The 25,322-nt window shown below is 41.4% G+C and overlaps 1 protein-coding gene across 4 annotated transcripts in view; it reads right to left on the reverse strand.

Annotated features, from left to right (window-relative positions):
• Nucleotides 1–22,688, reverse strand: part of LOC124112861 (LIM domain-containing protein jub-like) — a 58,051-nt gene extending 35,363 nt beyond the window's left edge. For 2 of the 4 annotated variants that reach the window (XM_046473149.2, XM_048397382.1), the window contains exon 1: nt 20,747–22,688. In XM_046473149.2, the coding sequence (XP_046329105.1) occupies nt 20,747–22,403 (1,657 nt within the window). In that variant the 5' untranslated portion in view covers nt 22,404–22,688. The remainder of the gene's footprint in view (nt 1–20,746) is intronic. The other 2 variants (XM_046473067.2, XM_046473222.2) reach the window with 2 other exon arrangements.
• Nucleotides 22,689–25,322: the final 2,634 nt, after the last annotated feature.

The raw sequence follows: 25,322 nt of genomic DNA on the forward strand, positions 1-25,322 counted from the left end.
ATGCAATTGGATGACATGCATCAACCAAGTCAAAAAGCCTGAACACCTGATCCCGTTGGTCGCCTCTTACGACAAGCATAGTCACCTTTTACAGAAAGCATAGTCACCTTTTACGGATAGCAGGGGTTGTTGAAGACCTATTCTAACCCGGATCTTCACGGGTTGCAATTGAAACTGACAAAACTATGTAAAAATCATAGAGAATCATACATCAACCATAACACTGTTTATGTCTAACTACAAATCTACTGATTTCTCCATTACTGAAAGAGGAGGTTTGTTTCCCCACATGGGTACAGCATGTGAAAGCCTTTCATGTGATTTCTGCCATGTGATCTCGGCCATGTGTTGCTGCAGTGTTGCTGAAGGCAACTGGAAACCTCACAGAACATACATCAGTTTCATAAACTATCATGCTGCAACATCTGCACTTGAAAAACGTGTGGTAAATGTTGCAAGATGCCAGCTCCTTGATCTATAAAGACACTGATTCATTCCATTAGCAAGTTATCAAACCATCCCCCAGTCCCCATCATCCTCATCACTGCTCCTTAATGTAATAAATACCATCAATTTACCATTTTGACCATGTGAAGCGTAACAGAGGCACCGAATCCAACATTTAATAACATTTCCAATAATGAACAGTGAAAGCTGATGAAGTGCCAAGAAGCATGGCAACACAGGCGATGATCGACGCCAGTGGTGGTCGCTCTACTAATGTGGAACAGACTGGCTCTTCAGGAGGGGAATTATGGGGGCAGGTGTAGACTACACATAGTCTCTGAAAATAAATAATTTGGATAGAAACAAACAACTATGAAATTAAAATAGAGCCCCAGTGCGACAGATTCAGAATGTGTAGAATATCTACATGATCTAGACTTGCTTATTTAGAACTACAGCATCACTGCAACGGCTTAGCGAAGGGAAAGAAATATGGTTTGGGGACTTTGAGAGAGTCTTAGGCAGGTGGTCTTGTGGTCATGGTGATACAAGGTCCAAAAAGACGTGTGGTTTCCATTTCAGCCCATCCAATTACAGTGTGTAGGTCTTCCCCTTCTCCCCTCTTTTGTTCTGTGAAGTAGTAATTTGCAGTACATCAGTGAAAGCCTTGTTTCAACTGTAGATGCCGACAGTCTTATCTACAGCATGTAGAGTGGAGTGAGTGAGTGAGTATGGTTTTACGTCGCTTTTAGCAATATTCCAGCAATATCACGGCGGGGGACACAAGAAATGGGCTTCACACATTGTACCCATGTCAGGAATCGAACCTGGGTTTTCGGCGGGACGAGCGAACGTTTTAACCACTAGGCTACTGGACCGCCCCGATGTAGAGTGGAGCACAACTAGGGGCAAAACAATACAGCAAGGTCATGATGCGATATGTATATTGATACACGGGTCCCCATATGATACGCATCATGATACATAGGTCATGATATGATACATATCATGATACAAAGGTCACGACACAATACATATCACGATACCCATATTTACGTCACATTGCGTGGAAACTTCTGGACATTAAATGTTTCAGAGCAGGTTCTAAACGAGCGTATTGTGTATCATATCGTCCCATGGGAAGTCATGATGAACCGGTGCACCAATGTATTGTTTCACCAGCTAAGCACAACTAATTCATGTTTGTGACATAAGTATGGACAATACCACAACACTAATAAAACCTAATACAAACTCTAGGAAAAGAAGAAAAATGGTTAAGGGTTGGGGAGTCTGTAGAAACCACACATATTTTTTAGGACCACCATATTCATCATGCAGTGTTCACAAGGTGTCTGGTATCAGTGGGGCATCATCTCCTGTTTCATCCATTATGCATGTTCTTCAAGAACATCTTGCTTTAAATTGATTTAGAATGAAATGATGCATCCAAATAGTGCAGCTTCATGGAAACATGGTTGCAATGATATCCTGATGAGGACGATCTTGTCAAATTGAACCATGGAGTCTAGCTGTACTTCAGACAAGATAACCAGTCAGTATTGATATTTACCAGCACTGGTTTCCATGTTAAAATGTTAATGACTGGCGTGTGCCACTGATCTGGTCTTTAGGCCCTGTATTGATGGCTGACTAATGTGAGAAACAGATTATGAAATATATCAAATCAATACCGGGCACATCAGACATCCTGGGAAATATTTCCTTGCTGATGGAACCCACCATTTAATATTCATATAAAATATTTTCCAACTCTGGCAAGTAAATTCTTGAACATATTCAGAACATAATATCTGCACATACCACCTTTTTTACCTCGCTTATCAACAATTGGAGATTCTCAACAATATACAAAATGATCCTGAAAATCCTACCATCCATTCTACCTTTGTACATGTTGTACAAGGCGATCTTCCATATTACAATGTACTAAGCAGTCGTGACTTGAATAAGTGTGGATGGTTTTCCGCCACTTTAAGCAATATTCCAGCAATGTCACGAAAGGGAACACCAGAAATGGGCTTCACACATTGTACCTATGTTGGGAATCGAACCCAGGTCTTCGGTGTGACAAGCAAACGCTTTAACCACTACGCTACCCGCAAAGGGCATTTATAAATCGAACATTGTGAGTGTGTAACTGTCAGTCATGTTCAGTTCCAATCTGTAGCACAATTGAAGCATTCAGAACTGGGTCAGAATTACACTTACAGTCATCAAATGCTACTTGTCTTGACTGATTGATTGATCATTCAGCAATATCCCAGCGATATGGCAAGGGTCTGTAAATAATCAAGTCTGGACCAGACAATCTGATAATTGACATCATGAGCATCAATCTACACAATTGGAATATGATGACATGCATCAACCAAGTCAGCGAGACTGTCAGTTGCCTCATAGGACAATCACAGGTTGCTGAAGACCAATTCTAACCCGGATCTTCACAGGTCTTATGCTGCTTTGAACAGAACTTGTTTTATCTGAGCTTAATGCGTCACAAACTGCCAGCAAACACAACATTAGCTCCTTGTTTGACAGCTGGGACAGCTACAACCATAACCAGGTAATCAAATTGCACCAGACAACATCTCATCAGCCGCAGATCTGCCCGTCATATGTACCCCTGTTCACCTGTCAAGGCTTGAGTGGCAGATGAACAGAATGTGTACAGGATGAACCCTGCTATTGCAGCCAGCCGTCAGCTGTGGCCCTGTCAAGAACACGGATAACAATAACATACATCATCACAGATCACAGCGCCCCCTCCACCCCACCACCCCCTGTTGACCGGCCACAAGTTTGATAGCTGTTGTACTCAATATGATATTGTGCCAATGATACACATGTTGAACTTTTCGTACTTACATCATGTACATGATTTCAAAATATATCAGAGTAGCTTCGACTATATTTATCCAAACAATCTAGGATTTGTGCAAATTTGGAAACTGGGCTTAAATATCTCTTAAAACACTATTAAGCAATATGACAGTTTTGGGTGTGAGGAAAGTCCGAAGTTATTAATGGCATCAACATTTATAAAAAAATTACTCAAAAGAAATTAAAGACCACCCAATTGCTTCATATGCCTACAGGCATATGAAACAATTAGGTGGTCTTCAAATTCTTTAGGACCGCCTCCATGGTCTAATGGTCCGAGGTTCGATCCCCGGCCACGTCATACCAAAAGATTATAAAAGATGGTACTTGTTGTTACCCTGCCTGGCGCTCGGCATCAAGGAGCTAAAACAAGGACTGGTCGGCTCGGAGTCAGTATACTGTGTCTGAGTGGGGTATTCATGTTAAACTGCGGCATGGTATCTCAGAGGGCTAGCACTATAAATCGTCATCAGTCCCAGCTCACTCGTTCACACGCATGCGACGTTAAACCCCATTTCACCTGACCTTAAATTCTTCAGAGTAGTTTATCACCAACATTCACTAGAATAAAAGTATCATCCCTTAGCCACAAGAAAAAGCAACTTGTATGTGTGAGTAGGTAGGTTTCTGCTCTATCAATGCTTAAGCACCACCGCCATGTGTCACATTGAAAGATGCTGTGGGTCATTGCCCCTGCTAAAACTGATCCTCCATTTTTGAACAAGGAACCCCTGCACCCCCCCCCCCCCCCCCTCTGATCAATGGCCCTCATCATACAGGTAATGGGGGACTCCTAATTCTCTCCATGAATGTGAACACTTTATGAAGGAGTTAGACTTGCACAAGTCTCTAAGGCAATAATTATTAGTTTAAGTAATATCTTCTAGATTATGTAAATAATAAGAACAAGTTGTCCCTATGAGAGACTTGAGTCCTTACTGTCCACATATCTTGACTTGCCTATTAGGAGGATAGAATTACTACACATCCATGGACTATTCTTTCAGTACAGCCTTGGAGCAAGGCTATGACCAGGTTAACGCTACCTAGTAAGCTGCACTGTTTGTGTAACAAGCAGATTCACTTCTACCTACAAACGCCTGAAGCAGAATGCTCTCAGATCCAGTTCCACACCTCCATGGTTTTGACAGGTAACCAATCCAATGTGCTCTCATGATTCAAATGAACTGCGTACTACTGGGGACAGAAATAGGCTTCAAATTGCAAACAAAAAGCGCAGTGAACAAGATGGATGATTAATTCCATGACTAACGCCAGGGTGCCTTGCAGCATCATCATTGTCTAATCCCAGCTGGCATCAAGGTGAATCAGCGCTCATCTCACCTGAGTTGGGATGGCGAGAATTGCTCAGTCACACACAGCTACAGCTCTTCACTGTCCCCCAAGACAGTTAATCGAAAAACGAATAACTAAAAATGAACCCGCTGCTAACTTCAGTCTTCTGGGTTCAACTGGTCCTGCTTGGAGGCTGACACTAGGCCCCAAGTCTGCAGGAAATGTCAGCAAACATTCCCAAAATGAAATATGAAAGGTTCTAATTCATGATGTAATGTTTATAACTAATGGCTCTGTGAGGTGACTTGTATTTCACTAATAACAGGACCAATTCAGAGGAAGAGGCTTTAAAGTTTTATGCTCATTTGAACATTACTACATTGAAAGCAATGTTAAAATTCAGTGTTACAATGCCTCTGAAGTTAGGCAAACAAGAACTTAAACAAAAATCCCAAAATGAACAAAAAGGACATTTCCCAATTAGCCTGCCGAGGGCACCTTGTTGGGAATCCCAGATACATCCTTGATTATACTTGCTTCCACACGAAATCAGAGGAATACATTGCATACAGAACACGGTTACATAATTCATATCCAGTTCACATGGAATTCGTTCCATTCTCTGACATCACACACAGGCAATCATTATTCATGGCGGACCCACCTCATCACAGCAAATGTTACTGGCATGTTTTCAAAACCGACTTCACAAATGATGTAACCTGAGATTGGTTAAGAATATTACCACAACATGGTGATTTTTGCAGATATTTTCCCCAAGGGAAATGCCCGAAACTAATGGCATCAGTGACAGCTTGAACTCATAAAACTGTGATAGTTATCATTGAAATAGCATTGTGCAACATGATGTCTATCAAAATATACCTAGTATGTACATCAGCCCATGTGGACACCTTCAAAAAATGTGCGGACAAACAAATTTGTAATAATTTCTACCCCCCTACTACATGACAATGTGTGACAAACTGATATGGACTGTATTCCCACACCTACTGCCCTGCCTGGCTGGCCTGATACGACCATATCCCCACACCTAGTGTCCTGCCTGGCTGGCCTGATACGACAGTATCCCCATACCTACTGCCCTGCCTGGCTTGACTGATACGACCATATCCCCATACCTACTGCCCTGCCTGGCTTGACTGATACGACCATATCCCCATACCTAGTGCCCTGCCTGGCTTGACTGATACGACCATATCCCCACACCTACTGCCCTGCCTGGCTTGACTGATACGACCATATCCCCACACCTACTGCCCTGCCTGGCTGGCCTGATACGAACGTATCCCCACACCTACTGCCCTGCCTGGCTGGCCTGATACGACCATATCCCCACACCTACTGCCCTGCCTGGCTGGCCTGATACGACAGTATCCCCACACCTACTGCCCTGCCTGGCTGGCCTGATACGACCATATCCCCACACCTACTGCCCTGCCTGGCTGGCCTGATACGAGCGTATCCCCACACCTACTGCCCTGCCTGGCTGGCCTGATACAACCATATCCCCACACCTACTGCCCTGCCTGGCTGGCCTGATACGACCATATCCCCATACCTACTGCCCTGCCTGGCTGGCCTGATACAACCATATCCCCACACCTACTGCCCTGCCTGGCTGGCCTGATACAACCATATCCCCACACCTACTGCCCTGCCTGGCTGGCCTGATACGACCATATCCCCATACCTACTGCCCTGCCTGGCTGGCCTGATACGACCATATCCCCATACCTACTGCCCTGCCTGGCTGGCCTGATACGACCATATCCCCACACCTACTGCCCTCCTGGCTGGTGCTTACTGAGTTACCTGCAGCACATGAAATATTAATGAAATGTACGAGGGAGATGAAATCCATCCTAACAGTTCACATTCCACGCAAGCCTGGGTTGTGTTTGATCTGAAATGATAACTGATTCCTTGTCAAATACACACTACAAACAATAACATCAGCAAGTTGTCCAACCAATCTATGGACGCAAACATGGAATCTGTCTCCCAGAGATTCTATGCCAAATCAAACGACTTGTGAAGAATGTTGCATGCCTGCTTATTCAAGAATGGTTACTATTTCCTCAGTGGCCATATGATCTACATGGAAGCTCTTGATACAAAGCTCCTGATACAAAGCCCTTGATACAAAGATCTTCTTACAGACTCTTTGATGCTCAAATCACCATCAAACTTTAAGTATTGAAGCTATGCACATTTCGTTATCGAGGTGTAATAGCTGAACACTTTCAGTCTCTTGAAAAATGGAAACGTCCATGAAAACTAAACTGTGAGATTTGAATCATGAAAAATTACCACACTGTTTCAAATGTTTCTTTAACTGACACAGAAGGATCTTGCAACAGCAGTAGGATGGAAAACAGTACTATATAACCGTCCAGTTTACTATTTTACAAATATAACATGACCAAAATTAATGAATACTGTGAAAATACTTCTTACAGCAGTGGGATGGAAAACAGTATTTATTTATCACTAAAGATCACTATTTAACAATCATGACAATAATATGACTGAATTTAATGAATACTGAGAAAATACTTCTTACAGCAGTGACATGGGAAACAGTATTTTTATAACCCTACAAGTTTAATATGTAACAATTTTAATGATTAAATTTATCGAATACTGTGAAAATACTCCTTACAGCAGTGGCATTGGAAACAGTATTTTTATAACCCTACAAGTTTAATATGTAACAATTTTAATGATTAAATTTATCGAATACTGTGAAAATACTTCTTACAGCAGTGGCATGGGAAACAGTATTTTTATAACCCTACAAGTTTAATATGTAACAATTTTAATGATTAAATTTATCGAATACTGTGAAAATACTTCTTACAGCAGTGGCATGGGAACCAGTATTTTTATAACCCTACAAGTTTAATATGTAACAATTTTAATGATTAAATTTATCGAATACTGTGAAAATACTTCTTACAGCAGTGGCATGGGAACCAGTATTTTTATAACCCTACAAGTTTAATATGTAACAATTTTAATGATTAAATTTATCGAATACTGTGAAAATACTTCTTACAGCAGTGGCATGGGAAACAGTATTTTTATAACCCTACAAGTTTAATATGTAACAATTTTAATGATTAAATTTATCGAATACTGTGAAAATACTTCTTACAGCAGTGGCATGGGAAACAGTATTTTTATAACCCTACAAGTTTAATATGTAACAATTTTAATGATTAAATTTGTCGAATACTATGAAAATACTTCTTACAGCAGTGGCATGGGAAACAGAATTTAACACTTATTAACTTTTTAACTTTATGACAATTACAAAATAATGTGAAAATACTTGAGAGCAGATTTCCTTAATCCTAATCAACCAACAATCTATGAAACTGGTCAATACAAATGCAATCAAATCATACAAAACGTAGATAACACCTACCCCTGACTAACTCCATACAGCTGTTAGATGTTTTACCCCAGAGACAGGTATGACTCACGATACACCACATAGGATCATGTACAACAAATTTCTATACAATAAACCCAACTCAACCCAGGGGTGGCCTCGGTGAGGCCCACAGGATTAATCAGCGTTATCAGTTCTACAGTCAGAGCTTCCATTCAGGGTCTATTGTCCATCAGACTACAGGTAATAAGATAAGGTCAAGAATGACACAACTGACACACAATCTAATGAAGACATGAAAAACATGAAGGATATAAAATGTTGTATTGATGTGACACAACATAATACAACACCCTGCCTTCTTCATGTTCTTAAAAACTCATTGACTGAGTTCACAGTCGTGGAAATATTTTGCCATGATCCAAACAGACCCATTGAACAGTATCTCCACTGGAACATGCCCTACCCCAGTGTCACCCCAGCAGATAGAATCAGTTATAGTGAACAAAGCTTTGTGAACACTAATTTACTGAATACCTACACTACCAAGATAACTGGCGCTGTTTATGCTGATAAAAGCCCTGGTATGCCAAACTTCCAGATCCCAGGATAAACTGGGGGACGTAGAAAATTCCCCAAGCCTTTGATCCCACAACAATTGCTGAAGTCCGTGGTGTTTTCTCAAACTCTACGCTTAGAGCTTTGAATCGAAATAAAAATGTAGAAAATGGGGTGTGGGCTCTCGGCAAGATGCTCGAGAGAACAGAGCAACTAAAATTCAACGCATAGCAGCCCCAGTGAAATGAGTATTGTACATGATGATAACCTGTCGCCAGGAATGTAGCTGTCACCACACTATCAGGCCTAGCCTTGCTCCAAGGCGGAACTGAAAGATAAGTCCACGGATGTGTTGTAATTCTATCCTCACAATACATGCAATAGGCAAGTCTAGATAAGTGGACAGTACATGATGCCAGTCTGTTATTCATTTTTATTGGGACAACTTGTTCTTATTATTTATAACATCTAGAAATTATGATTTAAACTCATAATTATTGTGAAAGTCTATAGCAGAACGCCAACCTTCCTCCAAGGGGAGCAACAACTGCTCATACAATTACCCACAGCGCTGCAAGATCAAAGCTCAAACCTAATCACAAAGTACCACTCGTAACATCTTAAATACAAGTCAAAGACACAAAGTTTGAATTATTTGAGTGAATATGATGGTGTGAACACTGTTAATGCAACAGCTACTTCACAAAGTCATGACTATCTAAAAATGAAAACTTTTATGCTCACTGGAAGATATGCCCTTTATAAACCTCTACTTTATTAGTCATCTCTGTAGCTCCTAACTAGCTTTCAATTCAAGAGCTTAGCAAGTAGACAGATGTCGTAGCATGTGTGCATTAACAAATATGAAAGAGGCATTTTCAAAATATCCTGCATTCTTGGGTTGACCATGCTAAGGTGTAACTGGCCCAGAACCATTTGGGAGCATCCTGTATGTTGTCAAATTCACATTGTGATCCCTACCGAGGCAGTTATTTACTTAAACATATTCATGTCTGAAGATATTATTGCAAAGCAAAGGGAAAACAGAGGTAACTGCCACATTTGCCACTTACATGTCAGAAGGTGGTCAGACAGACTTGCATAAGACTCGAAGGCAATAATTATTAATTCAAATCATAATTTCTAGATTATAAAAATAATAAGTACAAGTTGTCCCCATAAGACACTGGAGTCCTTATATCTAGACTTGCTTTTTAGGAGGATAGATCTACTAAACATCCATGGACTTTTCTATCTGTACAGCCTAGGAGCGAGGCTAGTGGATAGGATGGGCACCAGCTTCCCTACTACCGCTGTGTCCCATGCAGGGCTAGGACTCGACATGGGCTTTGTGTAGGATGCCGGCACATGCTGTCATGCACAGCCGTTACAAACAGTACACAGACGGAACATGTGTTTCTACAGATCAATCAGGCAGGACCAGCCACGGATGATGTAACCTCGTGTCACCCTCCACACCACAGCCTCATTAATCACCACCCACCCACTCACTCACTCAACAAGATCCTTCGGCATGTTCAGTGACATGTACATGGTGTGTGTATCTTGTCTGTCGCTCTGTGTGAGTAGAATGTGTGTGTCTGTGGCTGGCCCTGTTGCTCTATGTGTGTCTGGCTGTGTATCGGCCTCTCTGAGTCTGTCATCTTCCCGAGGCAAGGGAGTTCAGTTTCCACCCTCGCCAAACTAGGCTGGAATTTCTGGGCTTTATCGTACCGCCACCACTGGCCATTAAAAGTTATGTCCCTTCGATGTCCCTCCTACTGACCAATCAGATTTCACCTCTCATATCACATGCATTTGCTTCAAACCAAATGGCGGCACCCAGTCAAGATGATCTGATCAGCTGATTGATAATCAAAATCTATATTGTGATAAAACGGGTCTTAATTTGCAAAGTGCATCAACACGATCAAATCATGTGAACACCTTGATAAAAAACATGAAAAGATTTGGGAAACATCTGTTGACGCTGATTTGGTGTTACACGTGCTTAAATGCAAATCATGAGGTCGACCGGAAAGTGTACGGGAGTTTACAAACCAGATTTTGATTTCATTTGATTGGACTATACACAGATTTGTTAGCCCAGCCAAACTATAACTCCATATTCCAGCCTAGTTGGGCAAGGGTTGAAACTGGACTCACTGACTCGCTGACTTGGTTGATGCATGTCATTGTATCCCAATTGAGTGAATCGATGCTCATGATGTCCACCACTGGATCGTCTGGTTCAAACTCAATTGTTTTCAAACTGCCGTCATATAGCTGGAATATTGCTGAGTGCGGCGTTAAACAAACAAACACCTCTTAATCAGCATTACATCTTTATGATGTCTGACAGAACCTGGTCAACGCAAACCGGTGGTTGATGGCAGATTTAACCAGTAGCAATCTAATTGCAATATATCCAGGAAAGTTGGGCAGTGTACTTGTGTGGAGTGTTGTAATGGCACCAGGAAGCCATAACCAGGTACTTTGTAAACCAAATGACTTAAGTACTCAAAGCCTGAAGGCAAACACCTGAATCCTTTGGCCAACACCTAGCCCTCTCTTCCCCACCCCAGTTGGTATGTACACGACACTGACCGGGGAATAGGTTGTGACAATATATAATAAAAAAAATATTTTGTTCAGTATATGTATATCACTGTATATGGTGATACCAAAAGAAGATCTATATACAATGTTAATCCCAAATAGCGTACACAGCCACTTGTTGCAATCTTGAAAGTTAAACTGTGTTAGTATCACCTGAGCCTGAAGCTATCTAGACTTGCCAAACTGATATAACTTGCTTTTTGTTGAGTTTATTTGTTTAATTGTTTGTTTAATGCGTCACTCAGCAATATTCCAGCTGTTTGACGGCAGTCTGTATATAATCAATTCTGGACCAGACAATCAAGTGATTGATATCGTGAACATTGATCTATGCAGTTGGGATACGATGACATGCATCAACCAAGTCAGCGAGCCTGACCACCCGATCCTGTTAGTCACCTCTTACGACAAGCATAGTCACCTAATACGGCAAGCATTGGTTGCTGAAGACCTATTCTACTCCGAATCTTCATCATGTTCATGGGTCGTGTCTGTTGTCCGCGTCCAGGGGATGCACAGTACAGTAATACATAGTAGGGGAAGAAGGTATGAACACGGGGGGGGGGCCCAGGATGACGACAGGTGGCATCATGATTCCCAAGGGTTTTATTCATGTCATACATTAGCATGTGTTCAGAAATCTAAGTCTGTCAGAAATGTGGATTTCATTGTTAGACTGCTGAAACTCAACCATTGCCTCTGTAAACTGTGAGTACTTCTTGCAAGAAATGAAGTGTCAGTCCTATGTAACACGCAGTCTACAGTGTTGGTAAACATGATTCAAACAGCCATACTCCATTGCATCCCACAGGACAGGTCAGTCTCCAACACCCTAGAGAATATATTAAAAAGGAGTCCAACTCAAGTCTAGAATTATTTGGCAAGTCTAGATTGCCTCAGCTCTAACTCTGAAATTAAGGATTGCTCTGAATTTTACTTTCTATTTTAGTGGATATATTTTTTTCAATGAGATAACTTATTTCTGGGTATACCTACGCGACTCGCAATGTAACTTATCTGTGTCCACTCTCAATTAAAATGTCTAGAGGATGCAATATTTTCCATCTGGTAAAATCCTCTTCATTTTACATCAATAGTAAGTCAAACAATGTTAATATCAGCACCAAAATAAGAGTAGGCTGAATATAAAAACACAGTATTAAAGGTATAGAAGTAAAGATTGCACGTTATCCATTGACGAGCTGGGTGATGCCTCTGCCAGATATGGTTGAAGCAGCGATCTCATTATGCATGGCTGTGGCCCAGGTTGGAAACCCTCCTTCAAGGAACACTCTCAACAGCTGGCAGTATCTGCCAGAGCTAGGTAGGCAATAGACTCACGCAAGTCTCTATATAAGTCGGCAATAATTATTAGTCTAAATCATAATTTCTAAATTATGTAAATATTCAGAACAAGTTGTCCCTTAACAGTATAAGAGACTGGAGACCTGCACTGTCCACATATCTAGACTTGCCTATTACAGGATAGAATTACTACCCATCCATGGACTTATCTTTCAGTACAGCCTTGGAGTAAGGCTAGGTAGGCAACTTCTATTTCCTGTAACTGTATCCAAGCCGTTTACAACTGCAGCTATCTTTGTTTACATCCATCCACATGCTAAACAGCTGATGCAGACTAGTGCTGAGGCTGAAGGTGGCGTATGTCTTTGAAGTGGAGCATGGGATATCAATATATGTTGTGAATTATGGTGGAACATTCTTGACTTGCCTGGTTTTACTATAACCGTTATACATGTTATGGTTTCATGGCCAGGTGTTATACAAATGTTATAACATGTTATAGCAATATACCACAGGACAGTTTACACCAGAATCTGGTATAGAGGTGTTATAAAATTGATATACCTACCCTGTGCACTATTAGTCAATTAACCCATATTTAATAAGTTATTAATAATACCATACAACACCTACTCATTATCTACACCAGCTGTGCCTCACTATACCTATTTGTAATCAATTAATAACTATACACAATACCAAAGTAATAACAGATATAACTCACTTTACTTGAACTTGTTGAAGTAAGTACATATATTTTTCAATTACAATTATCAACTGATCTCAGAGAAGCAATGCCAATCATCTGAAGATAACTTATTAATCACACAATGGGACCAGTATTAAACGGATAATTCACTTTAAGTAATTACATATATTTTTCAATTGCAATTATCAACTGATCTCAGAGAAGCAATGCCAATCATCTGAAGATTACAGCATTTAGGATAAGTACTCGTCCCCTTACTGCATCCTACCTGTGATCAGTCACGCCTCACCTGTCGAGGCAATGACTGCAACGCTCCTTTCACCACTCGTCAATATGCACCATCACCTGGGGTACCTCTGTTTACATCACACTCAGGTATTAACCACACTGTGTACTTGGGTTTATACGCCTCGTTAACCATCCCTCAACCCATAGTTACCTGTCACACCTGATTAGAATACCTGACAAGATCTTAATCACCTCCCAGGTGAGACAATAAGCAAATTCCTGTGGTTCCTACAAAGCTATTTGCTTTCTGACGTCGGTCCAACCTGCAGTAATGACCAGTATACATAACGGTGGGCCGTCATATCACTTTTCTATTGCCACAGGGTATATACTTATGTACATAGGTGGGAATGTCTGTATACAGCTGCTGACAGCGTGGAAGGCGAAGTCTCAGGTGATAATGGTAATTGCCAGGTAGACCAGGTATCTATTGGTTGAGTAGCCTGGGTACCTATTACTCTACAGACCTCACATGGCTGGGGTTAGGTGATTGGTCAAAATGTGTACCTGTTTCAGCTGATAGGAACAATGAATGGATGAGGAACAGCTACATCGTCGTACGGTGTGATACACAAGTGACAGCTACATCGTCGTACAGTGTGATACACAAGTGACAGCTACATCGTCGTACAGTGTGATACACAAGTGACAGCTACATCGTCGTACAGTGTGATACACAAGTGACAGCTACATCATCACACAGGGTGATATACAAGTGATAGCTACATTGTCATACAGTGTGATACACAAGTGACAGCTACATTGTCATACAGTGTGATACACAAGTGACAGCTACATTGTCATACAGTGTGATACACAAGTGACAGCTACATCGTCATACAGTGTGATACACAAGTGACAGCTACATCGTCATACAGTGTGATACACAAGTGACAGCTACATCGTCTATAGTGTGATACACAAGTGACAGCTACATCGTCGTACAGTGTGATACACAAGTGACAGCTACATCGTCTATAGTTTGATACACAAGTGACAGCTACATCATCATACAGTGTGATACACAAGTGACAGCTACATCGTCTATAGTGTGATACACAAGTGACAGCTACATCGTCGTACAGTGTGATACACAAGTGACAGCTACATCGTCGTACAGTGTGATACACAGGTGACAGCTACATCGTCGTACAGTGTGATACACAGGTGACAGCTACATCGTCGTACAATGTGATACTCAAGTGACAGCTACATCGTCGTACAGTGTGATACACAAGTGACAGCTACATCGTCATACAGTGTGATACACAAGTGACAGCTACATCGTCGTACAGTGTGATACTCAAGTGACAGCTACATCGTCGTACAGTGTGATACACAAGTGACAGCTACATCGTCATACAGTGTGATACACAAGTGACAGCTACATCGTCATACAGTGTGATACACAAGTGACAGCTACATCGTCATACAGTGTGATACACAAGTGACAGCTACATCGTCATACAGTGTGATACACAAGTGACAGCTACATCGTCATACAGTGTGATACACAAGTGACAGCTACATCGTCGTACAGTGTGATACCCAAGTGACAGCTACATCGTCATACAGTGTGATACACAAGTGACAGCTACATCGTCGTACAGTGTGATACTCAAGTGACAGCTACATCGTCGTACAGTGTGATACACAAGTGACAGCTACATCGTCATACAGTGTGATACACAAGTGACAGCTACATCGTCATACAGTGTGATACACAAGTGACAGCTACATCGTCATACAGTGTGATACACAAGTGACAGCTACATCGTCATACAGTGTGATACACAAGTCACAGCTACATCCCTTCAGGTCCAGTGGGTATACGGCTTGAGTTAACCCTTCTGACGCAAACACTGCAGGTCCAGTGGGAATACGGGTTGAGTTAACCCTTCTGATGCAAACACTACAGATCCAGTGTGAATACGGCTTGAGTTAACCCTTCTGACACAAACACTACAGATTCAGTAGGAATACAGCTTGAGTTAACCCCCTCGGACACACATACACTTCTCTCCTGAATACCATCATTTTACTTTGTAATGTACACTGACAGCCATCTAGACACATAAATGCAATTATTAAGTCAACTGGAATTAAGGAAATATGTGAAGAATTTCTTAGTGTGAAAGGAATACTGCTGTGCAATGTCAGGCAATATACAGTGAGTGAGTGAGTTCGGTTTTACGCCACTTTTAGCAATATTCCAGCAATATCACGGCGGGGGACACCAGAAATGGGCTTCACACATTGTACCCATGTCGGGAATCGAACCCAGGTCTTCGGCGTGATGAGCGAACGCTTTAATCACTAGGCTACCCGACCACCCCGCAGGCAACAAACAAAAACTTCCTTTTTTTAGCAAATTGTGTGAATGGCAGGTGCTGCCTGCAGGGCGGGCCATCTTCTTGTGAACACCTGGTGTCATTACTGATTTTGTCTTTTATGCCCAATGGTATCAGTGATCCAGGCTGACTTTTCTCGGGGGTGGATGTTGAATATTTACCCTGTTTACCTCTGAACGACATATGCATTACACCTCTTACTTCAGTTTGTTTTCTCCCAAACACATCACAAAATCATTCAGCTGTTAAAAATCAATGCTGGTGATAAACACAATATCAACCAAGTTGTAATGAATATTTAATAATTCTTTGCTACATGAGTGTTCTACAAAGTGACTTGTAGAATAATGAGTTATATAACCTGACTGTCGACAGAATTTTATGTTTTTACCAAATTCAAAACAAAGATACTACAACCATATTAGAACAAGTATATGTTAATAAATGAGTATTAATTAATCCTGTTTTTTCAATTACCATGATTACCACTGATTACAGACCAGACTAACATGTAATCTCTGAAATGAAAATATTCAAAGATTGTCTTTGTTAATTTCTCTAATTATACAAAGGAGCTCAGACAATTATCTGAAAGTGAAGAAATCAAGGCAAATCATTGTAGGCTTGTTTGTTGGAGGGTCTGCATTACCATGATTACAAGGAAAACAGAAAAATCAATTAATAACAGATCTGGGTCGACATTTAAGGTAAATATTAAAAAATAGTTTTAATGCAAATCGGGAAGGGATTATTAAGACATAATTAAATAATAATTCTGACTTTAAAATGAAATGGTTCAGTCTGGTTACCAAAAGTGAAAATACTTTTTGAGGCCTTGAATGAAGTGAAAGCAGGACAAGTTGCTACATTTCTGACTACTCACTGCTATAATGTATACAGTAATACTATAACACACACCCACACGCACGCACGCACGCACGCACGCACGCAAATCAAGATACTGTAACACACACATAAAATACTGTAAAACACCCAAGACACAGTAATACACACAAGACACTGTAATACACACAAGACAGTAATACACACAAGACACTGTAATACACACAAGACAGATATACACACAAGACACTGTAATACACACAAGACAGTAATACACACAAGACACTGTAATACACACAAGACAGATATACACACAAGACACTGTAATACACACAAGACAGATATACACACAAGACACTGTAATACACACAAGACAGATATACACACAAGACACTGTAATACACACAAGACACTGTAATACACACAAGACAGTAATACACACAAGACACTGTAATGCACACAAGACACTGTAATGCACACAAGACACCGTAATACACACAAGATACCATAATACACACAAGATACCATAATGCACACACAAGACACTGTCGAACCACCTTAAGTCCTCAAACTGAACACAAGCCAACACACTAACCCAGAAAAGAGGGGATATAGAGATTTGTGCCAAGAGATTCCTTGTCTCAACCAATGGCAATCCAGGCAAGTGGTGGTTATTTGCACCTGTCCATCCCAGCAACACCTGGGATAATGACATTCACGGCATACCACTGTCAACTCTGTCCCCCAACTTATTGCTATATACAGGCAGAGCACAGTGTCTCCAGTGATAATGACAATATTTAGCTCTTATCACTGCCACAATGGGAGCTTGATGATGAATGGGTTACGGACACTACACGGATGTATTTCAACGGTTGCTGTGCTACCAAGGGAATGCTTTGAACATGTGAGAGGCTTGGTCGAGGAATGTTAATTATGCGTAAGACTTCAGGGCAAACTTAGTTGATAATTAGAAAACAAACACCAGTGTGTGATGAGAGAGAGGGAGAAAAGAATTGCATTTCAACAAACATGATGAGCCATTTGTTATACTGTTTCAACAGTGGTGACACATTTATAAATAACACTTGTTCTGCTTGTCAGCTGGCTCTACAAGAACTCGAAATGTTGTGAGTGGTGCATACAACAGACCATCCTACACAATAGATCATCGGCTTGGTTAAAACGAACCTAACTCATGCAGACTATCATAATATCGTGTGCCTGGCACCCAATAAAAATGTTTGTGGGGCCTTTGGAATCAAATTGTGTCAACCAAAAGAATTTTGATCCATCATCAAACTCTGTGGATGACAGTTTGACTATAGACCTGTGAAAATTCCAGGGTAGAATAGGTCTTCAGCAATCCATGCTTGCTGGAAAAGGTGACTATGCTTGTCGTAAAAGGCAACTAACGGGATCGGGTGGTCAGGCTCACTGACTTGGTTGATGCATGTCATCGATCCCAATTGTGTGGGTCGATGCTCATGATATCAATCACTGGATTATTTACAGACCGCCGCCATATAGCTGGAATATTGTTGAGTGCGGCGTTAAACAACAAACCAACCAACCAGTTCGATTATATAAGCAGCTTAAATTTTAAAAGATTGCCCCTTCCTTTCCAGAGGGACTGATACTACCCATTCTCATTTCTGAATCCCAAACCTTATGTTGTGAATAACACTGTGCATGAAGCATGTTCTTTGCTGCCTCACTCATTCCTATCTCTAACTTAGAACAGAATATACCTCACAACAAGAATAATTTGATTCAAAGCCATTCTTAGATCATGCTGTATGAACTGGTCTAAAAGTGAGTGAGTGAGTGAGTATGGTTTTACGCCGCTTTTAGCAATATTCCAGCAATATCACGGCGGGGGACACCGGAAATGGGCTTCACACATTGTACCCATGTCGGGAATAGAACCCGGGTCTTTGGCGTGACGAGCGAACGCTCTAACCACTGGGCTACCCGACCGCCCCGAACTGGTCTAAAAAGGAAGTGATGATTGCGAATCAGTCCATGGTATTTATCAAAATACAAACAAGACATAATACACCTGCTACAAAGAATGTATATAATATCTACACAACATCTAGAGGCATGGACAGATACTTTTTGTTCTTGTGTTACCATGGTTACAGATAGCCAACATCAAACATTTTTAACTTTTCAAAACACTTTTCAAACTTTCAGCTGAAAGAATGTCTTTTTCAACATGTTCAAATTCCAAGTTACCCAAGTTTTGTTTAGAGTTCTAAGAAAGTTTCATGATGATGATGAAAAACAAGCCAGAACCACTACAAACAACAGGCATTTTCCATGATCATCATGTTCATGACAGCAGTGTTTGAAATATAAAAATACCAGGCTGCCATCAGGACCCACAGACTTTAGATACCGCAGGCCCTGACTGAACTCTTCAGGCCCTCATTTAAGAAAAACTGCAGCTTATTGTGACAAATACATCGACACATAAATTTACCATAAAGACCCATACAAATGCGCTTATTTCGAACACTGCATGACATTGGTTTAAACATACCATGATAAACATACATATATTATTTGTGCAAATCTTTTCAAATTGTAGAGAGATGTAAACAACCTTGTAACTTGAATTTCTTCCAATGAACATGATGAATGTAAACAGGAAATAAAAATCAACATCACTTACACTGAACAAATATTGGGGAGAGGGTGGGGGGGATATGTCTTGTACTGAGGACTGAGCACACATTACTTCATGAAAAATCCCCCAAAATATCCATGATTGTTAATTTTTTTGTTCCATATACAAATATGATCATGGCGATGAACACCTCAAATTATCATGATAATAACTACAATTGTCAGCTAAAATTGGCCAAGTTCTGTGCAGCTCTCACTATGTTTACAATCCGACTATAGACCTAAAGTCAAAATACTATTTCCCAAATCAATCATTAACATGCTATGTCAGCAACAAAGGTTGGAATTCCTGAGCTGGATTGAATCAATGCTTCTTTTGTGGGGCAAAACTGTTCCACTCAATCATTTTACTTTTCCATACATAATGTATCACTCTGCAACGAACACTTCCCACACGTTGTGTGGCTTGCATATCTAGTAGCCCCTTAACCACATAACATATTACCCTGCACGGGGAACCCCACACAGACATCTCATTGTGAAGTATCATACTTTATGATTACATAATGGGATATTTAGTTTGAGATCCAGGAATAGCATGTGACCTTTCCAATCCAAGGCTGAGGGAACATATTCCTTCAGAGGAATTTCCAAATCAATAAAGTCTTAACTGTGGTAATGTGGAGCTATCCCACACTACTGGCATACCCCCATGTAGTACATTGTTTTACTACCTGGGACAGGCTTGACACAGATCATGTCATAATTGTCATATAATACCAACACTGTATTGTGATGTTTATAAACACCTCATGGGATAAAAAGTATTACATGTGTCAATTTAACCAAACAGTTAGTGTCTACATTGTTGAACAATCAGTGACAGTTTGAAACAGACATATATAATAATGGTCATATCATACCAAGTTGTATTGTGAATCATGTATATACATCAAATAAACACCTCATGTATTCCATGTGAACCATTTATCATAACTTTGAGGAGACCATTTCACATCAAAGGTCCTCACTTGTTTTTTCCATTTGTCGTTGGACAATTAATTATTTTAAACAACCATAATACTGCAAATATGTGAGTTGTGTCACATATTATAAAGTGATCATGTCAAATTTCTTCACATTTAATAGCTGTGAATAATACATTCTCGTAAATGACAAACTACCATGGCTGTGATGACATTCAGGTTATGTGCATGTCGCGTGCTGTGGTACAAGTTTTCAAACATATGGTAGGATTGATGGTCTACTCCTGAGAGAGACCAGTCGGTATGCGTAGCTTAAAAAATAGACAGGAACCCAAGAAGGTTAATAACGTAAGAGCTGTGTGTCCATGACAACCTTTACACTTACCAAAATATTCACCAACAGGTGACTTTTCCATCTCCTCTTCAAGTTGTTGTGTTAAAGCCGACAACTTCTTCTCGGCCTCTGAGGGACCCTTGGATTTGGGTGGGGTAACCTGGTAGTGAAGATGAGGCTTAATCCCTGGGGAGCCTGGCTGGGTGGGTGGCGTGACGGGGACACTGCCGGACCGTTGGACCTGTACCCCCTGAATTGGGGCCACTAGTCTCACTGCGTTCCTCTGGGTGTATGATCCAGGGAAGACCTCTACGTCATGGGGGCCGTGATAGGGTGGGGGTGGGGGCATCTTGCCGGAGGGAGAGTCAGGGCACTTTTTAGACACAGATCCCGAAATTTGCATTTCAAGCTCAAGCTGCTGGGTTAAAGCAGCTATCTTCTTTTCAGCATCAGATGGCCCTGCCGTTCTTGAGGGTACTGTCTCGTAGTGGAGGGGGACTCGTGCAGGTATCACTGGGGGGGACTGGGCAGGGTGGTTGGGACCGGTCATGTTTGGGTGGGACAAGCTGTTCACTACAACAGTACTATTAATAGGGAGGGAATTCGAAATCACATGGTTTCCATTCTGAGTGGAATTTATGCTCATTGGTTGGTTAGATGGTGTGGGGACAGGGTTGGCGTAACCCATAGTATGCACACTAGCCTGAGCCTGGGGGGGTAGGGTTCGAAGCCGAGGGTCAGTGTAAATGGGAGGTGCAGGCTCATTAAAACGGTTGTCACTTAACAAGGAAACACTTCTTGGTCCGAGGCTCGTATAGCTGTGGGGGTACTGGTGAGCACTATGGCCAGACATAGATAGATTATACAATTCCTGGTCACTATATCCGGTATTATTACCCACAATACGCTGAATAGGTATGCGATCCTGAGGGGAGGAAAGGCTTGTCCGTGGGCTGGGAAACTTATCCAGTAGTACTCCAGTAAGACTAGTCCTGGGGCTTGAATGTTTGGATTCCAATGAATTTGCACTTAGGCTTGATCTGGGACTTGCAATACTTGATCTTGGGCTGCCAAATCGTTGATCATAGGGTGGAGGTGGATAGGTGAGACTAGCCCGAGGGCTGGAGCTCTTTGACTCACCCCCACTCCCAACACTTGATCGTGGACTGGAATAGTTCGAATTTGTTCCAGCCCGTGAGACAGTGACGTTGTTCACAATGGGGAGATTGGCATAAACTGTCTGTTGCATACTTCCAAAAGACTGAGTTTGGCTCACAGAATTATTCATCATTGCTGCTTTGGGAGCTGGATAACGTGTATTTCCGATGTATATCCCCCTGTTTTCGTTCCCCGGGGGGCTCAGCTTTCCCTGGGGGTGAGGAATCCCGATGGCAATGGGATGCTGAGGGAGCATCATTGATGCTGGTATAGGTGGCTTACCGTCGTGAGACGTGGACGAAATGCTAGCCGATCGCTCTGTGTTAGAGTAAAACATTGTCTTTGGCGAGTATCGAAGCTGACTTTGTTTTTGGTGAACGTGAGACATATACACACTTTGTTTGCTACGAAACGCATCTCCTGCAGTGGTATCCGACCGCTTGGCTGTCACTTCTCGCCAGTAGCTCTGAGGGTGTGGGACCTCAAACAAGTTTAGATCTTCATTATACCGAGACACTTCTTTGTCGATTTCCTCGGCGTAATCAGCCATGGCCAGCAACAGCGGAAAATTCTCCGCTATTGTCCGGAATTCCGTAAATAACTGTGAGCTTCAGTCCATACAACCTTTCTTTCAGCCATTACAATGGCGCTCCGGTTACTCGGCGTAGGAATATGTGAGTCACTGCAGAAAGTGTTAGCCGGATCACTTCGTGAAATGCAACTTCCTTGAAATTCCACGTCATTCACATAATACCATTATCACGTATGAATAAACACGTTTTATGAATATAGGTACTCTATAATTTTCCCATTAAACAGCGATTGAGCCCAGAGGGCGCACTCTTTACTCTCGCGCATATATCTGTGGTAAGGCGGAAATAAATCTCACGCCGTATTCTGTGAGTTCCCCGAGAGGAGGAAAGCTGGGAGCAACTTAGAGACTAACCCAGTCTGTTATGGGCAGATGCCAAGACCTGAAAGCTAAAAATATACACCTGTAAACTTGTGTTCGGCGCACATCACTGGCATCTTGGCGGAAAGCACAATAACAAATAATTCGACCCGCCGTGGCCAGGTCAATGTGATCTTATCATTCAAACATTTGAAATATTTCAGAAATACATACTCCACTATGTTCTTGACTGACAGCGACTTGTAAAAATCAACAGTGACTAATAAAGTAAGCACGGCCTATTTGCGTCATCCGGTATAAACTAACTTTTTATAACTATTCAAACGGACAAAAAAGTTTCAAATGCATCTTTGTGTATATCTGCAAAATCATTGGCCCTCTGTTAATTGTATTAAGCTTGTTCCCGCGTTACACATAATCTTGTCAGCGTTCGGCAAGTACTCCTGTAAAACGCAATAGGGCCGCGAGACACACACACGTCGACACCTATCTATTACACACGTTCAGTTCCCACAAGAGGTATATCTATTTATTGAGTAAATGAGCTTCAAGATCATCGATCTCTGTTTAACTCACGATCTTGCACTCATTCCCTAAAGCGATTTTTTGCACCACGACTGTCATACTTACACCAACAATCTTCTGTGTAAGATATGAGAAAAAGGTTCGTTAGTACGCTTTACGGGACATATCCCATGAGATGATTGCCATGTTTAAGTACAGTTTTTTAAACTGCCTTTAATGGATGTAATGCTTTCGCGTTGAATCCTTCACATGAGGCTCGGCATAAACACGCACACAAACATGTAATTATGAGTAACGCATGTTTACGGTCGTTTACGTACGATTATGCCTGAAAGGTCCGTCAACAAAACATGCGATTAATATCCAGCGGTTAACATCGTGGTGAATAGAGGTATTGTGATAAACAGAGAGCTTGCTGGTAATTTTGTATGATACATTAAGCATTATAAAAGATAAATGGACTCTATTGGTTTGTTCGTTTAATGTGCTAGTTTAGACATGAACTATACATACTCCCCATGTAGTGTATGAATATGTGTTCTCCAGTCCACGCTGATATAGGTTGTTTATGAGTTCTGCACAGACGGTGTAGTGAGTGAAGTCTTAGTTAACTTCACTGTCATTGTGTTGATCAGTATCACTCGCGTGTTCAAATATTGAACCTGCAACTATGTTTAACATATATTTGCCCGAGCAGCAACTATGTTTAACATATATTGGCCCGAGCAGCAACTATGTTTAACATATATTGGCCCGAGAAGCAACTATGTTTAACATATATTGGCCCAAGCAGCAACTATGTTTGACATATATTGGCCCAAGCAGCAACTATGTTTGACATATATGGGCCCGAGCAGCAACTATGTTTAACATATATTGGCCCGAGCAGCAACTATGTTTAACATAAATTGGCCCAAGCAGCAACTATGTTTAACATATATTGGCGCAAGCAGCAACTATGTTTGACATATATTGGCTCGAGTAGCAACTATGTTTGACATATATTGGCCCGAGCAGCAACTATGTTTGACATATATTGGCTCGAGCAGCAACTATGTTTGACATATATTGGCCCAAGCAGCAACTATGTTTGACATATATTGGCCCGAGCAGCAACTATGTTTGACATATATTGGCCCGAGTAGCAACTATGTTTGACATATATTGGCTCGAGCAGCAACTATGTTTGACATATCCTGGCCCGAGCAGCAACTATTGGCATAGTATATATTGGTCCAAGCAGCAACTGTTTTTGACATATATTGGCCCGAGCAGCAACTATGTTTGACATATATTGGCCCGAGCAGCAACTATGTTTGACATATATTGGCCCGAGCAGCAACTATGTTTGACATATATTGGCCCGAGCAGCAACTATGTTAGACATATATTGGCCCGAGCAGCAACTATGTTTGACATACATTGGCTCGAGCAGCAACTATGTTTGACATATATTGGCTCGAGCAGCAACTATTGGCATAGTATATATTGGCCCAAGCAGCAACAATGTTTGACATATATTGGCCCAAGCAGCAACTATGTTTGACATATCCTGGCCCGAGCAGCAACTATTGGCATAGTATATATTGGCCCAAGCAGCAACTATGTTTGACATATATTGGCCCGAGCAGCAACTATTGGCATAGTATATATTGGCCCAAGCAGCAACTATGTTTGACACATATTGGCCCGAGCAGCAACTATTGGCATAGTATATATTGGCCTAAGCAGCAACTATGTTTGACATATATTGGCCCAAGCAACAACTATGTTTGACATATATTGGCCCTAGCAGCAACTCTGTTTGACATATATTGGCCAAAGCAGCAACTATGTTTGATATATATTGGCCCAAGCAGCAACTATGTTTGACACATATTGGCCCAAGCAGCAACTATGTTTGACACATATTGGCTCGAGCAGCAACTATGTTTGACATATATTGGCCCTAGCTGCAACCATGTTGACGCACATCGTGCAGGCTACAGGTGACGCTGGGCGTATTGCCAGCGATGTGGACAATATGCCGTG

Source organism: Haliotis rufescens, unplaced genomic scaffold (assembly GCF_023055435.1).
Source record: "Haliotis rufescens isolate VD_foot unplaced genomic scaffold, xgHalRufe1.0.p SCAF_17, whole genome shotgun sequence".
Taxonomy (NCBI): Eukaryota; Metazoa; Mollusca; class Gastropoda; order Lepetellida; family Haliotidae; genus Haliotis; species Haliotis rufescens.